Source organism: Bos mutus, chromosome 4, assembly GCF_027580195.1.
Source record: "Bos mutus isolate GX-2022 chromosome 4, NWIPB_WYAK_1.1, whole genome shotgun sequence".
Lineage (NCBI taxonomy): Eukaryota > Metazoa > Chordata > Mammalia > Artiodactyla > Bovidae > Bos > Bos mutus.
In genome coordinates, this window is record NC_091620.1 from 49,778,052 (window position 1) to 49,796,021 (window position 17,970).

Here is a 17,970-nt window from a genome sequence, read left to right on the forward strand (position 1 = left end):
TATTTTGAAATACAGCCTCACTCATACCCTGCAGCGGGGTTTGCTCCAGCGATGGGGTACTTCGGAGACCAATTTGTTTAGCTGATCACTGTCTCTTTGACGTGGCTGCAAATGTTACCTTTCTTTTTCAATCAAAAACACAGCAGGGGGTGCCATCTGTTTGGCACAGGCCTTAGCTCACTTCCCCGATGCCTTTTTGTGCAGATCATTTTACGTGGCAATTTGCTAAAATCTTTCATTCCTTGGTTTGGCTAAATATAACTTTCCAAAATGGGCTGTTTTCTCCGAATGTCAGCAAGGCTCACAAATGAATGCAGTTTTTCCTGAACAGCCAATATCATATCAAATGGAGCATTTTTCAGATTTTTTTTTTAATGAACAAAATACCTCACTGTCATCTCATTGTTTACTTAAAACCGACATGTTTACCGAGGATGGTGAAATCACATTTACTCTACTGAATTTCTTTGTTTGGCTTTTACAGAGGTCTGTTGTCATCAATGTAAGCATCACAATTTTTAAGATCCTTGAAGAGAACAGGTAAAGCAAATGCATATAAGAGAGTAACCATATTAAACAGTCATTAGGAAACAACCTCTAAGGAAAGTGGTTAACCATTTTCCCCAGCTCAGATGCTGTTCAGAGCAATGAATCCTCCACCCCCACCACCCGCCCCCAATATGAACAGATGATCAGCACCACGCGCTGAAGCCACAGGGATGCGCGTGGATTTCCGAGCGCTTTGTAGAATACAAATGAATGATCCTCATTCTTTTCCTAGCAGAGCATATAGGCCAGACCTCATTAGAATTCAATATCACTCTGCTTTTCTAATGTTAATGTACCAGCTCTATAAGAAATACAGGGTGTGGGGGGTGCTTCCACAATTATGTTCAACATGATATCATAATTCTGAAAACTGGACGTAATCTTTGTTAAAGGAAATTATTGCATTTTACCGTTTTATCTTTTGCTTCTAATGTAACTTAAATTCCCATTCTAATAGTGGATTATAAGGAGCCTTAATTCTTTGTGTCTCTCTTAAAGTCACAGTGTCTGCCATACTGGCTTTATGGCTTTTTTTTTTTTTAATGCCATGACTAAAGATCAGATTGTGAGGGCTCCGAGGCCATCTCCCTGTGAAAGGAAACACAGCACATTACATTAATAAACAACTGTAGGAGTTTTCTTCATCCAGGAATAACTCAGGGCATTAAGGCTTGAGGTCTTTTGTCTAGAGTCTGGCAAGAAGTGTAATGAAAACAAAAACACCAACACATAAAAATACAATTTATGCTCTTTTATCAAGCAAAGAAAAAGTTGGTTAACGTTTGAAAAGGGAGCAGTAATGTAAATTTATTGACAATTTTATTGTAATAATTAGATGTTTACACAGTCTGGACATTGTGGCTAAATCACTTCTAGCATGTTTATTTGCAGGGAGCTGTTTTCTGGGCACTGCAGCAGGTTCATTAAGAAGACATACTGTATTAGGATTCAAGGGAACAACCAGCTCCCATTCTCCCCTTCTCTGTTTTATATTTATTTAAAAAAATCTACAAATAATGAAGTAAAACACAGAATTCCCTTTATAAGGAAAACAATTTCTCTCATGGCCCTGAAATAGCTTAAAAATAAATCTTGTATTGAATATCTCACTACACAGCATTAGACCACCTTTAATGACTGTAACTGGCTTTTAATATCTAGTGTGTACATGGCAATCTATTTTTGACTAAGAATAAATTATAGCAGAATATTAGGGAAACTCTTCCTTCACTCTTCAAAGGAAAAAAACCTCTTGAAAAACAAAATTTTAAAAGTAGTATTTGTTTTATATGAGAGACTTTTCAATGTGTTTTGAAAGAGAAAAATCTCGTTTAGAGAGAAATATCTCTCTTAAGCAGTCTCAAACTAGATTAATGGATTAAAATTGCACACTTGAATAATTTGACTAAATTTAAAATCTCTACATGGCTCTCTTCCATTAATTTTTTATCCTTCATACTAATCTTTAATGTGTTGCTCTGATATGGTTTTCATATTTCCAAACTGAGCTAAAATGGAAATGACAGATTTTCAGTTATATAAAAATAGCAATGAAGTGCCAGGAAAAATACATTGTGAACAAAATAATCTTTAGAAAAGATATGAAAGGAGAATATTTTTCAAAGCATGATATGGATCCAATAATAGAAGCATATTTGGGGCAATTATATAAATTTTTAAAATTTAAAAACTGTTTAAAAATTGAGGCACTAAATGCTAAGCTATAGTGTGTTTCCAGACTTAGTATACTTCCATTAGAATTAAATCGTAATCAATATAGAGTATTTATTGCTATAAAACACAGCCTCAGAGGAAGTAAAGGATGGTATGCTTAGAACTCAAAATTCTCTCCTATCTTTTAGGAAGAGGAGAAAAAGTTTTAGGAATGGACTGATCTTTACTTTAATCACAGTTACTACAATGTACCATATTCCTTTACCAAAAGAGTATAGTAATGAAAATACATTATGAAAGCAGTAATTTTCCAGTAAAGTTTAAGATGGCCAAAGAAACTTCCATTATAGGAAACAAATAATAACAGGTAGGTAATATGACTGTGTTTAGGTTAATGGAACTGATTAATGGCTCAAAAGAATCAAGGAATATTACAAAGCACTATTTTAAAGAGAAGTGCTAAAAATTAACTCTATACCATAATGACATTATCAAATACATTATTGGAATTATATATAGCATAACATTACAGATGATAATTGCTAGGCTAAATAATGGAATCATCCCTGATGCTGTATGATAACAAATATATTTAATAATCTTAAATAAACTCAAACTTACTCTGATATCCATACTTCTAAGTAATTCAAGACATGAGAAATGAATTTTTAAAAAATCAGATCATGAAAGCCATTATTATTTGAAGGAATATGCTCAATTTTTTTAGATAATTTAAATTATTTAAGAGTCCTTTGCATTTTTTATTAGCTTTGCCTAAAGTTATAACATTAAAGCATTAAGGTTACACGTAATGAGGTTTCTGCTTTGCCCTTATTTCTAAGTCCAATATTTTCACAAACTACAAATGAAAATTAGTGCTAAATTACAAGGCTAATTCGATCAAACAAAATTATCTCATTCTTAGATATGCATCTGAAGAAAATATTTAACTACAAAGTATGTACTCACAGGCAAACAATCACAGATAACATCTGGGAGAAACAGTTCATAGAGGGAGTGGATATCGGTCTAATGTACAAACATTTTCCTTAAGGTTTCTATTTAAAAAAATTCTCTGCTAATTCCAACCAACTACACACAATACTTAACCAAAGTCTATTATTCAGATGGATGGTTTTAAATAGCAAAAGTTTATTTTAAAAATTCACAGACAGAAGTAACATCTCTGCTACTGAAACCTCCAGTAAAGAAAATAACCATAGAGAGTTTGGAAACCAATTGATGGCTTGATTCAAAAATGTATTTAATATTATAGAGGAATTTAATCCCAAACTCCTCTAGGATGTCTGACACTAATGCTCATTAGAAAATAACAAAACCAACAGCTCACTAACATTACTCCAAGCAGCATTATAGCTAATACTGAGCATTAAAAAAAAAAAAAAACAAATTTTTTCCCTTGCTTGCTTTTGGTGTGAGGGAGAAATTTTTATTTCCATCAATCGTTGCATATCCGTTCTCATATCCTCCAATGCAGAAAAGCCACGTTTACACAGTTTTTGGGTTTTTAAGGCACCTTCAAATATAATCTCACTTAAGCATAACCACACCCTGAGGTAGACAGAACAAAGCTGCTGGAATTTTGCAGGCGAGGAAATGTATTCTGGGGCACAATGCATTCGAGAACTGAAACTAGAAATTTTGCTTGACTTCAATTCCAGTGGTCTACTACCCACTCTCAGTTGAACACCACTGGTAAAGCCCTGTTCCTCACTAAAGGTAAAGGGTACTATTATATCCCTATCTCCTAAAGGGATAGATATAATTTCTCTAAAGCGATAGGATATAATTTCAGAATTATATTTACCATGATTGGCAGCAACTCTGTGAATATGCTCACATTAGTCATGCACATCTCCTTGGTTCCCCTTGCAATTCAGTAGCTATAAGCAGTTTAGAAAATTTCAAAAAATGAATCTTTTCATCTGAACTACCATTGAAACCCTTGCACCTGCCTTCCCATCTGCACATTAAAAGATATGAGAAAGGATCCCAGTTTGCTTCCCAGGTAGTCTCCTACATTCAGACGTAACAAAGTTAGAGGATATTTTCTGTCTTGGGACACTGGTAGTGATCGAACTTGCTAAGAATCACACAGGGAGGAGGCTACCTGGGGCTATTCCTTTCCTGAGTTTATGTCCTGTCTATTTCTCTTAGGCTAAGAGTCTGCCTGGGAAAGACTGTGTCGAAGTCTATGCTTAAAATGCCTCTAGCACACTGTTGGTACTTAAATGTAATTATTCAAAATGGAATCATTTAATTAGATAGGAAGAGAAATAGCAAGCCTTGAGACAATAATAAAGAATAAAGCAAATATGCTGACCGACTGAAGCAAAGCAACAGATACATACAGACGCACACTCACAAAATAGTTACATTTCAGCTTTTCAATTCAAGGTGCACAGAACGGGATAAACATACGGTTACATGCCTGCCTTGCTTTTGCTGGGTTCCTAGAAAACAGAGACCACGACTGATATCCATAACTTCGTAGAGGGATAAGAATTACCTGTCTCATGCCTCATATGACTTGGGAAAGCCAGGGGAGGAGGAAAGTGGTGGAAGGCAATGGAAGCTGGGAGCGATGGAGACTCCACAGGCCACAGATGCTTGAACAGGGAATTAGGAATGAGTCGTGTATCCATCTAGATGGGACAGGTTACTTTATACCAGCAAAATCTACGTGGTGGGAGACCAGGACAATGTGAAGTCATTTACTCCCTGTCCTTTAGAAGCATGGTATTTTGGTACCAAGCATGGAAATATTTCAGGGTACTAGAGAGTCAAATACACCTTGGAAATTGACCCTCAGTGCACCCTCTTCTTTGGGGCTATAAAACAGCCAATACCTCAGGGTGTACTTTAGATAATGAGAAGGTCCAATCTTATCTTCCTCTAGCTAAACTCCAGAGCCCTCTAATGAATGTTAGTTCTTAACTTATCTTCTGCCCTCCCACTCCCAGCATCCAACCACTGAGGTATAAAGACTTAAATTTTTTTGTTGTTCACAAAACACAGCAGAACACTACCATGTTATGAAGGCTTGCACAAGGCACCGTGGTAGATGCCTAGGTGATTAGACTTCATACTCAGGAGCCAGGTATTCCAATAAAAGTTCTCCTTTAATAAATTCACATCTCAACAAGTAAAAAATGTCTTAGGTCAGACACTGCCAGCATCTCAGTTACAAAATTACTTAAGTTTTATAATGAAGTTTGCTTACTGATTGTAAAGGGCTGAACAATTTAATATTTTTTAAACTGGTTTTTAGAAAAACTTGTCCATTTAAACACCACCCCACAAAAAGCAACTAACTGAAAACTTTGAGACAGAAGCTGCCAGCTTTGAAGTCCTCTCCAAGGCTTCCTTGCCTGCTCAGTGTCCTTGGGCTTGACTTGAGATGGAAAGAATAGAAAAGATTGTTCAAAAAGGGTCTCTTTGGCATTGTGTCCTCTCTCAACTCTCCACTGCCTTGACTTTCTATTTTCTAGACTGGAGGCTCACAGACAGAAATGTTTCAGCATTAAAATTTCTTCTCCATTGTGGACTAACTGCTCTGGATTCAACAGAGTCACCACGGTCTGCTTTACAACTACAGAAGATAAATTCTGGCTGTCCAATTCTTGAACTATTCTTTTCACGCTCCAGACTATTTTATAAGAATGGTGCCATCATCAGTGGTCAATAGGTTTTAGTGAGTGCCTACTGTATGCAAAGATTAGAATTAAGTATTTGGTCTGAAGTCACTGCAGTATTGGGAAGGAGAATAGCACTGAATACAAGTGAGGGAGGCTGGGTAACTTGTTAGCCCTGGACCTTGGGACAAATTGCTTAACCTCAGTTTTCTAATCAGGAAAATGGGAATGAACAACAGAATTTGCCTTCTAGGGTTTTTAGAAGGACTGAATGAAAAGGACACAGCATAACAAGTAGTAAACTCAGTTCATATTAATTGTTGCTATTACTATCTTAAATTATATTCATCATTTTGACATGACAGTGAAAGAACACAAGGTTTTCTAAGTGGACTCCTAAGGGAGCTGGGGAGGGGGAGACAGTGAATGGGAATCTGCTTATTTGTTGGAATTTTCTCTTCCTCTAAAGCAGTCACGTTTAATTGGCATACATTGGTAGCATTAATTTTCTCCTTTGAGAGTACCTGTGTAACACTTTACTCAACCAAGAGCTAAATTGCTGCTCAAGCCTCAAAACGGCACCTGCTTTTACTCCAGCAGGAGTGATGTTTTTATATTACAAAGCTGAGGTCAATAAACAGAAAACACAAGTGCTGTTCTATATCACCTCTCTGAGTAATGGATAATAAAAAATAGAGTGAAAATGGAAGAGAAACCTAAGGAAACACTTTCCAAGGAAAGAAAACACACTTCCAGATGAGCTTTGGGGCAATTTCTATTTTCACATCTTTGCACATATTCACAAGATTTTTGACTGCTCAACTTCCAGCCCCTTTTCCAACCTTACAGACCTAAGCTGAGCACTGGTACGACTACAGCGACTCTCTGCACTTACGGTTCCTTTCATCTCGGGACTCAGAGCACTCAAGTTAACATAACCATACAACTTAAAAGAAATAGGAAATCAAAGTTTTTTAAAAAGACAAAAATTGAATTATGGTTGGACCTGGCAACAACTGTGAAACTTTCCACTTTCAGAAATTCCTTTTTGATTCATCCAAGGCAACAGCTAGAATGCTTCCAAGATCAGAAGGCTTCTCTGATATCGCCCAAGTGGATGCAGGGCAGCAGTGATGTGGGGAGTATAACTAGATCACTTGCCCCACGCTGCCCATGCTGCCTGTAACTTCTCTGAAAGAATGAACACGCTGAACCTAGGAAAGGAACGGAGGAAACATCTCAAAACTGGCTGCCACGTTCAACTTTTCTGTTACTCACCATCTCGCTTAATTCTGTTACCAACAATCTAATCCAATTCACGTATTGATGGTATAATGAGGACAATGAAATTGCCTTTAAAGAATCAGTACAGGGGACTGATTCTTTTTTTTACTAAAAGAATGCTGTCAGTCAGAAAGTAGATGAACTAAATGATAAAAGAATTTTTCTCTACCAGGTATAGAGAAGTCAAGCTCTTTTCTTCTTAAATCTCAGATACTGTGGGATGGCACACCAGTTAATTAATAAACATTTACTGGATACACACCATATACTCTGAAGTACCATGCCAGCAATAAATCACGTTTCTGATCAAGCAATGATAGAGCAGATTCTGCTAAGGAAAACAAGAAAAAGCCCCTGGAAAGTAGTGTTAATGAAATGTCATTGCAGGTTACAAAATTACAAACAGTTGTGTAATTATTTATTTCATCATAAGCAAAATGTTACATTATCAGAGGTCCTAACAACTATTCTGGAAGAATTCAACTACAAGGCAGTGGATGACAATGTTGGCTGAAGCTGAGGATGTCCAGAAATTGCTTGTTCCCAATCCAGAGGATCAACTGTTTAAGTTATGCATTTGAATGTAGGTTACGTTCGTAGAGAGATAATTTAATAATATATACCACTTATTTCTCTGAATTTCAGAATACTCAGGATTTTTCAAACTAAGCCATTTTAACAAATGTTTTTATGTTATATATTGATTACATTCTTTCAAGTTCTGAGTGAACCTATGTTTTCTATGGTATGGTCATATTTTAATCTTCACCACCTCTTTCTTTACCATATGGATTGCTCTTCAATATTCTTGAGTCTACTGAACTCAAAAGAAGTAAAAGTGATGTCTATACAGTTTGTGTCTATAATTCTGTTCAATGAATGAAATATAAATAACTGATTTATCTGAAATGTAGAAATACTTTGCATGATTCAAAAATTCTCACAATGCTTTACTCAGTCTCACTGATGAAGTTCAAGATTTTAAACTACATGTATGTTAGGGTAAGTTTTCTTATAGTGGCTGAACTTCAAATCTGGATCTTTAATATATAACATATATAACTCAGCTCTGGGTTCTTTTTAATCATGACCCTGGCTGGGGGTAGGAACCAGACTCTATGAAGTGAGTAGCAATAGCTTACACTGAAGAAATCATAGGAAAAGTGGAATCATAAGAACTACAAGAGTTTTGTCTAAAAGTATTTTAGAAACAACTGAATGGAAAAGACTATATTCAATACTAATAGCAAAAAAACCTCCATATACAGAGATTTCACCTACAGATGGTTGAAAAGTGATTTTCTATGATCCCATAATACTTCATATAATTATCTGTAATTAAATTAGCACAAGATAAAAATAATCTACTTAAATAATATAAAGTATTCAAAACAATTGCTAGGCGAAACAACATTCCTTTTCATAAAAGGAACTGTCATATATAACCAAGTGGCAAAAACAGAATGGAGTGAGCTGTGGTTAAATGTAAATCCTATAGCAATGAAGTCATTTGTATTATCCTTACTTCTTTGAATAAATTCAGATGACAGTCCTATTTCATTTCTTCATTCAGTTTGGAGGCCAGATGGCATTAGAATCATTTACTTCACCTTGTTGTGCTTAATTACTACAATCAACACACTATTTTCCAAATTAATCATAACAAAGTAATTTCATTAGTAACACAGCAGGCTGTTGAATTATTAGCATCATAACAGTTTGCAAACAATTAAACTTTATTTGAACCTTAAAAATTTGCAGAGTGGAACATTATTGTAAGATCTAATGGCAATAGAGTACAAATTCAGTACAGAGCAAATAATCAAGCAAAATGCTATGTAAAATATGACTTACAATCACCTTTGAAAAAAATTAGCTCTCTAAATGTTCATAGAAAAACAAATAAAAGCTAAGCAAACATAATGGGAACATAGCAATTAGCATATTTTCTAACAAGCAATGTTGTTTAAATTCACATTAATGATATTATGATGATCTTGGAAAGTGTGTGATATATTGTCAAGGGTGTAAAGAAAACTTTCTCCCTTCTATGATACAAATGATTTCACCAGATGAATATAAAGGAGTCCTGAGTTGAAAGTAATGATTGTTTTTCCTGTCATCCCAATTAAAATTTTTTTGTTTCTTATCTCCCACCTATATGCAAGTAAAAAGGAACAAAGGGCAGAGGAGCTCTGGACACAAGTAACACTTTCTTTTTCTGTATCGTCACCATTCACAGAGACTATCTGGCATCAGTTGGCAAAGGACTCCCTCTCCTGGATTAACTGTAAAAGGAGGCAATAATCTTCTGAATACTTTACATTTGGAGTGAGTCTGTGCCAGAGTGGGGGAGGGGTTTCTAAGCGGGTTCCTATGCAATGAAAAGCTGCTGCCATCTACTGGCCCAGGACTAAAATCTTCACTTGGATCAGAAGCACAAAATGTATACCTTACAAGGAAGTCTATCTACATTTACAGTGGAACCCACAATTGCTTTCACTCTTTCAATCTCTCAGGTCTTGAAAACCAATCCACTACATTCATCCTCGGTTGTCTCACTTTTGCCAAGACGATTTCAATCTATTCCAGTGGTTCTATATTAGAACAAGATTAACAAGTCCACAAATTAATTTCTGAAAGCTTTAACTTCACAATGTCTAATTTATATAAACTAGAATTTACCTACAATCTCCCAAATTAATAGATATATTTTTATATGTGAAATCAGATAATCACAAGGAGGGGATAATCACATGGGTTAGGGAGGGGATAACAGTAAAATATAAACTCTGAAATATTACTTGTAGATAATTTTTATAATAGAGGTTTTTAAATATTATCAACTCATTTGCATGTTTAGAATCTTTATTTTTAAAGCAAAGATCTGAAAAGTTCCATAAAAGTAGTATCTTCTAATCAATGATTCATTATTAGCAGATTATATTTACTCCAACTAATTATCCAATCAGTAGTATACTTTGATATATACACATCATACTGGTACCTTGTAGACATTTAAAATACCTTTGATTTCAACCATGCGTAAAAAAGTAATAATATAACTCCACAAACCTTGCTCTGGAGTACAACGTACACCTCCTGTGTCAGACTGACACCAACCTTCCACTCACCTGTTGGTACATGTTCCCACCATGATTTCCATACCCTCCTCTCTGAGCCTTCCTTCTCTTCTCATTGCTTTGAGAAGTTCAGAGTTGTACTTCTCAAGTCTGTGGTAGTAGTTTTGTGGTAGGACTTTAATAGCATAGTAAAGATTAGGCAGGGTAAAAGTACTCGGTTATGCCTTCTGATTTTGAGAATACATTGAGATTCTTTATGCCATTTCATTCGTGGCAGAATGGGGCCTCTCATAAATTTTTTGTTTTATTAAATTTAAAGAAAACTACAGTAGAAAATGTTGGCAAGCCAATTATATAACCAGGGTATTTATTACTGGTAACGGGCTTTGTACAGTAAACCATGGTTCTGGTCTGCACATGTGTTGCAGAAGGGGATAGCAACTATCATTTGCAATTCTACCATTTTTCTTTCTCGTGGCTATATTTAACATAAAGTAAACTTGCCAATCAGTAAAAATTCTTTCATGAAAACATGTTACTACTACTACTATGTGAAAAATAAATACTAAGATGACTCATCTACAAAGTTTTAACAAAGCTACATTCTTTTATAGCATTTATCAAAAACTTATGAGATATATTCTATCAAATTTTCTTGAAATTATATTTTACATTCTAAAAACAATGATATCCAGTATTAAGAGAAATTACAACTCATACTAGTAGTAGCAATGACTATGTGATACAGAATAGTGCTGAATTCCTCACATAAATCAAATGAGTAAATAAAAACTATTGATTTATTTCTTTGCAATATAGCAACAGGTATAACTTTACTGCTTACTTCTAATTTACATTAATATTCTTCATTTAACTTGACATCAGAGGAATATTACAATGAATGCATAAAACAACAAAGACAAATGATGCTCAACAAAACAAAGGTTACGAACTGCCGTTCATGCTTTCACAATGATTCTCAATCCAAAAGATTTGCAGACTAGCAGAGGAATCTTCCTTTTTGCGAGCAGAAAGAGAAAGCTGCATTTTAATTTTTCTCTTCAGGCAAAATGTTGATTTTCCCTGCCTAGAAAAAAATTACGTGTTTAGCCAAGGAAAGAAAATGAATGTTTAGTCACTATTTTGTCAATTCAGCTCCTCAGAAAGACCATAAGAGTGGTATTTTACTAAAGAGGAGGAAGCTGTGAAAACAGCTGGTTATTAACAAAGGGACTTTCTCTAAGTAATCTATTTCCAGAGTAAATTCTATGAAGTTATTTTAAAATTTTGTAAAACAAGATAATGATTTGGGAGTATAACCTTTGTGTTATCAGAAAACTACAAAGACTTTTAAAAAAGCAAAGACTCATAACGCAGAGACCAAGAGAACATATGAGCTATTACAGAATATTGGATTAAAATGTACTTACCGAGGACTCTCAAATATCATACATCTCCATTATGTAGGCTTTCGGCACCAAGCCAATGGCTCCCTTCATTTCTCCTACCCACCAGCCATATCTATTGTATTCCTAATTGAAAACAATATGCAATATTAACCTTTAGACTGGTGTAAGTACAATGTCATTCGTATGCAACTTCTTAGAAATGTTATTTCTTTTTATAAAGTTATAAGAGCTTTAGCTGCAAATTGAAACAATTTAATCTTTTTTGTTTCCGGACACTTTAAAAATGCTGTTAGGCAAAGATTTAAATTAACATATAAGACAAAGCCTGTTTATTTCGTGGTGTAGAATAGAAATAGTCACTTAGGATAGGAACCTGGTAAATGAAACTACATAAGGAAGTCGGCTCTCTGGGCCCCTTTCCCTTCTCTCTCCCCATGTCTGTCTGTCTGTCTGTCTGTCTGTCTCTCTCTCTCTCTCACACACACACACACACACACACACAGCCTGGGGGACACCTTTTTATATGCAAACCACAGTGTTAGAGGCTCCAAGATCACTGCCAGGATCCTTGGGAAACTAGCTTTGCCTTCAAGGAGCTTATCATCTGGCAAGGACAGCCTTTTTTTTTTTTTTTTTTTCACAATAAATGACTTAATTCCTAGTTAAACTCAGACGACCAAAAATGATTTAGAATGTAGAAGTATGCTCCTTCTCAGGAAAATCTAATACATCAGTGTACCCATTTTAAACAGGTTAATTAGAGAACTGGAAACACTACTAAGATATCCCCAAACCGGCTTTCCAACAGAATTCACAAAAGGGCTCCTTTTCAGAAGCTTCCTAAAGGCATTTATTGTTCCTCTGATTGATCACAAACTACATTAGGTAAAGGATGAGTAGAAGGAATTTAAAGCTGGCATTAGATTCACCCTTATGGGGAGGATCAATAGGAAATAAAAGTATTTCAAGTTATAACGCCAAAATATTAATCCAGCTGTAAGAAAGAGTGACTGATGAGTCACTTTTGTGTTTATTTTGCTTGTGAGCTGAACCTGGGCCTCGTTTTCTTCCCTTTGCTCCACTGAAGACACGCCACTGGCTCCAGGCATTGTGAAAACTGTACCTAATGTTCATTTGTCTGCCAGATTGACTAATGTATTTTTATCTCAAATTTATTTATGTTTAGTGAGATACAAACAAAGTAAAATGAATTACAAGTTTCAAGAATAATATCTTCCAAAAGCAATACTCTGAAAAAGCACCATAGGACCCAAATTTAATTTTTCATAGAAGATAAATTTTTAAAATCAATTCCCAAAGTAATTCAATAGGCTATGATTTCCAACATCTGAGTCATAGATAAATGTGCATATGCATATCAAGTTATATGTGGGGAGGGAATGTTAATACCCAGGATAGATTTAATGTTTGTATTGATGACTATTGTATTGTATTGATGACTAACTATGCTATTGACCATCAGAAAGGAAAATCATACAATTCTTCCATACAAATGTATAAATTCCTAGGTGTGTACTGATTTGTAGTCTATCAATAAAGAGTTTACAGGATTAAAATCTGTAAATACTTTTAAAACAATGGGATGTATCAGAATTAGTTTTTTTCTGTAACAATAAGATGGAAGGAAAAGGCTGGGGAGAGGGAGGGAAGACCCGATTCTAATGAGGGCACAGTTCTGGTTTCTGAAACAGTAGACTCAAGATTTTAAGTTCAAAAGTTTCCTAATAGTATGAACTTAGTTGACAAAATTCTCTAAACAATGAAAATAGTTTGAAGCCCAGAACTCAATGATGATGACTATAATCTGTGCAGAATATATTTATCAGAAGAAAATACCAGCTTACTGAAAGCTATGATTAGCAACCATTATAGCAACCATTATATCCTAATAGGTACCTAATAAAGCCGCCCTTTTCAATTTTTAAGGCAATGAATACAATTAGAGCCTAACGCTTAACAAAACAAATGTATTTCACCTTGCAGAGGCCAAAGGCCCACAGTGTAAGATTTCAAAATGAATACTTAACAGAGTAAGTGTAAGTGTGAAAGCTCTTATCCAATGCCCATCTAAGGTTTTTCCAACTGATTATTGGAAAGTGTAAAGGAACTAGGCCCCCAAAGGGTAGAAACAGGAACAGAATACATTTAGTGAGACGGTATAGTATGACTCAGTCCTGCCTTCAGAGAATAGCCTGCAATCTGGATTTCAATGTTTAGATTCAAGTTATAAACCAGAAAATTCATATTACTTTATAATATTCTGCTTTGAAATTATAACCTGTACTCTCAATTAAGTATGTATTATTGTTCTCAAAAAGCTCACTCACATTCAAATTTAAGAAACTGATTTCCAACAAATCACTTCAACAAAGGACTTCACACATGAGAGAATTTTACATGACAGTAACTGAGAAGATTCATTAAATAGAGCATAGTAGTAAACATCAGAGGAGTTTATTCAGCTGTAAACACATGCCTTAAAAGTCACATTCTAGGAAAAATATAAGTTTTAGGCTAAAATAATCCTAAATGCTTCACTAAATTAATTTAAAATAATTGAAAAGCCTATGAAATACACAGCTTGTAGAAGTACTCTAAAATATCACAGGTTTAAATCAGAAAAGAGTAAAAATAAAAAACCAGAATGTTTATTACTCTACATTTGTAAAGAATTCCATATAGCACTCCTGTGTGGAATTAAGAGGTAAGATAAAATATAGTGAGGTAAAAATCTAGTAGGCAAATTTATGGATTTACACTGCAGCCATTAGAGGATGTCGGTGAGACTGCAAACACAGAAGCTTTTACTTTTATCATTACTATCCTCTGTATGAGCCTCCTGAGCAACATGAATCCCAATTAAACCATTTGCAGCCTATAAATTGGAATGAAGATGCTTCTTGGAGTATGGTATCCTAAACTTCAGCCTGCAGATTCAATAGCACACACGATTTCCTTGGGAGGAAGAAAATATGCCTTCCTCTGCCTTCCCTGTTCGCTGCCCCCAAACAAATGTGATTATGAATGATATATTACTTACAGTGGAAAATAACACAATACATACAATGTTGTCTCGCTGTCCACATACTAACTGAAATCTGGTTTAAAAGTCACAGGTGGGTCATGAAAAAAAAAAAAAAGAAAAACAGCCCTCAAACCTCATCTTGTTAATAAACAAAAAATAAAGAGACAGAAATCATACCAGGCTGCCATCTAAATCTCTGAAAGGTTAGGGAGCATCATGTCATCTTGATGGCACACGAACGAGATCTCAGGTACAAGAAGGTCTGCCATCTGGTATCCTTCACCCTCTGCGGCTCTTAACATCAACTGAAATGCTAACATAGGCAAGTGACTGTACTTCAGGAGGACTGATAAAATAATGAAGAGTCCTTTAATCTACAGGAAACCATTCTAGTCAATTTATAAGAAATATTGCATCCCTTTGTAGGACGTGTAATTATTTTCTATTAATCATGTGCTATAAAGCTACATTATGCGGTTATTCTGTTATCACTAGAAAGAGGCCTGCAGTCAGCTTCTGACAATGTTAGGTAATTACTAACACAAAGCTTCTTTCTCCTCCCACGGTAATGCTATCAAGATCCAGAGGTGTAGTGATGCTTAGTGTATAAAAATAGTACTCAAAAGAAATTCAATATCTGTAAAATGGATGGCTTCAAGGCAAAAATGTAATGTGGCAGTCACAGAAGCAAAAGCACCAAACTTGCCCAATAATTCGAGAAAATAATGAGAAAGCAACACTGAACAGTTGTGATCCAATGCCTCCGTTTTCCATTTTTGCATTATTAAAAGTTTTTATTTTGTAGTTAAAATTTTATGCCTCAAATAATCATTATTAAGCAGTAAATTAAGGTGATTATGTAAAAAAGTAGGAAAAAAAGAACTAGTTTTGATAAAAAAAAAATAGAGACTTTATCCAACACAATAGCAAAGGTATGTCTGTGTTTAATTATTAACTACATCTTCTCTCTCTGCTGGTGTTTTATTTTACACTTAAATAAGAACCCCCCTCGCCCCAATAAGACCCCAGCATTTCCTTAAATCCCTTTCAGCACCATGATTCTCATTTCTCAAGCATGCTAATCCACTTTCTACAAACCATATGGTAAAAGAATTCTGCCTTAACAGAAACTTGGAACATTAATAAGATTTTGTGATGTACCACCCCTTTCAGAAAGGAGTTACCAATCTGTCTGAAAGCAACAGGTGTTAGGTTAAAAGACTATATTCCTTTCTCCAAACATGTATCTGTGCTTTTAAGCACAGATATATGTTTGGAAAAAGCACAGTCTTATGCAGAAATAAAGGTAATTTTATTCACAAAATATAAACTAAACTGAGTTTCAGAACGAGTGGACTTTACCATTGTTTTCCAACTATTCACTGTGACTTTCGATTTTTCAAATTATTTGTGAACACTGTGGTATCATGAAAACTAGATAACTATTTAAAATATGGAAATTTTTTTTCAAGGCTACCTCTGCAATCTCTTCCTTTTTACTGTTTCCAATTAGAAACTTTGTAAGAATCATTTCTTGTACATCCATCATTTCAAAAGTTCTCTTAAAATGCACAATAGGCACTTGACAACCTTGACATTTTACTATTATTATCTACACATTAATTGCTTGACTCTTAAGTCTCCTAACCTGGTTCCTTAAGTGAGGAAATGGACACTAACAATCTCTAAGCTCCTCCATTATGTTTGAAAATCACCATTTATGAACCTGCTTTAACACCCTAAGTCTCTTAGCAACTTACGGAAACCAACCTCATTACTTTATAATTTACTATGCAGCTGTAAGCCTGAGTTACTCTAATTCAAGGAATTCCTATTTTTTTCTCCAGGCACTGAAAATCCATTTTTAAAGCAAGAGAGATAGAAGACAAGCAAGAAAGGTGATAGTAAGGACTTAATTCCTGTGATCAATTTTAGTTTATGTTCCAGAGTCAAGACACATTTAATTCAAATTTCTACCCAGTCAACATTTACAATACGATAAAGTAAAAACTGATATGCAGACTGATGATTTATAGATATTGTTAGGCAAAGTAAGAGCAAATCACGCTCAGCAGCAATCACTGAGTGGTACTCAGTGTATACACCAACCAATACATGACTCTGTTAACTGTTCTAGATCAGACCTTCATCACCTTACCCTGGATTACTGTGTCATCAACTCTGCTTCTCTATTCTTCCTAGAAATTGCTTTTGTCAGCTTACTTGGCTGCTCAAGAATGTATACTAACCACTGCCCCACCCAATGCATTAACTACAAACCCCTCAGCTTGCTTTCTTCCTACCCTGTGGGATGAAAGGGTGTGGACGTGGATGTAGCCACATCCTCCTCTCATCGCTCTGGTCCTGAAGCCCAACCTTCCATGCTGTACTCAGTCCCACTCCCTTCCCAGGCAATGTCTCCCCTCCCTCATCTAAAACCTATCTAGTGACTAAAGTCTGACTCAGGTTATCCAGATTTCATCAATTTTTCTTTGAATTATCTAATCCATACTTATGTCCCCCATTTCAAGCTGAGTATTTATTCCTCAGTGGAGTTTATGTACTTTAGCTTTGTCCCTCCAACTAAAACGTACAAACTCACTGAGATCATGGCAATGTTTTACACTTAGTCTGTGTGCCCCACACTCCAGGACGTGTAAATGATGTTCAATAAATATTTACTGCGTGATGAAACATGCTTTCTCTTCATTTTGGATGACACACCAGTTGACTGTCCTACATGTTTTCTTAAGATGTGTCATTTCCAATAGGAATATCGTATCATTCCCCCAAGTACATGGGACATACTCGAAGAATTTTAGTGATGATGAAATTGAAAGATGCTTGCTCCTTGGAAGGAAAGTTATGACCAACCTAGATAGCATATGCAAAAGCAGAGATATTACTTTGCCAACAAAGGTCCGTCTAGTCAAGGCTATGGTTTTTCCAATGGTTATGTGTGGATGTGAGAGTTGGACTGTAAAGAAAGCTGAGCACCAAAGAATTGATACTTTTGAACTGTGGTGTTGAGAGAAGACTCTTGAGAGTCCCTTGGACTGCAAGGAGATCCAACCAGTCCATCCTAAAGGAGACCAGTGCTGGGTGTTCATTGGAAGGACTGATGCTGAGGTTGAGACTCCAGTACTTTGGCCACTTCATGCAAAGAGTTGACTCATTGGAAAAGACCCTGATGCTGGGATGGATTGGGGGCAGGAGGAGAAGGGGACGACAGGATGAGATGGTTGGATGGCATCACCAATTGGAAAAGA

The 17,970-nt window shown here is 35.5% G+C and overlaps 1 protein-coding gene across 1 annotated transcript in view; it reads right to left on the reverse strand.

Annotated features, from left to right (window-relative positions):
* Positions 1–8,877: 8,877 nt before the first annotated feature.
* Positions 8,878–17,970, reverse strand: part of SKAP2 (src kinase associated phosphoprotein 2) — a 171,174-nt gene continuing 162,081 nt past the window's right edge. Inside the window, exons 12-13 of the mRNA XM_070369455.1 lie at positions 11,677–11,778; positions 8,878–11,333 (exon numbers count right to left, since the gene is read on the reverse strand). Of these exons, the coding sequence (XP_070225556.1) occupies positions 11,686–11,778 (93 nt within the window). The 3' untranslated portion in view covers positions 8,878–11,333; positions 11,677–11,685. The remainder of the gene's footprint in view (positions 11,334–11,676; positions 11,779–17,970) is intronic.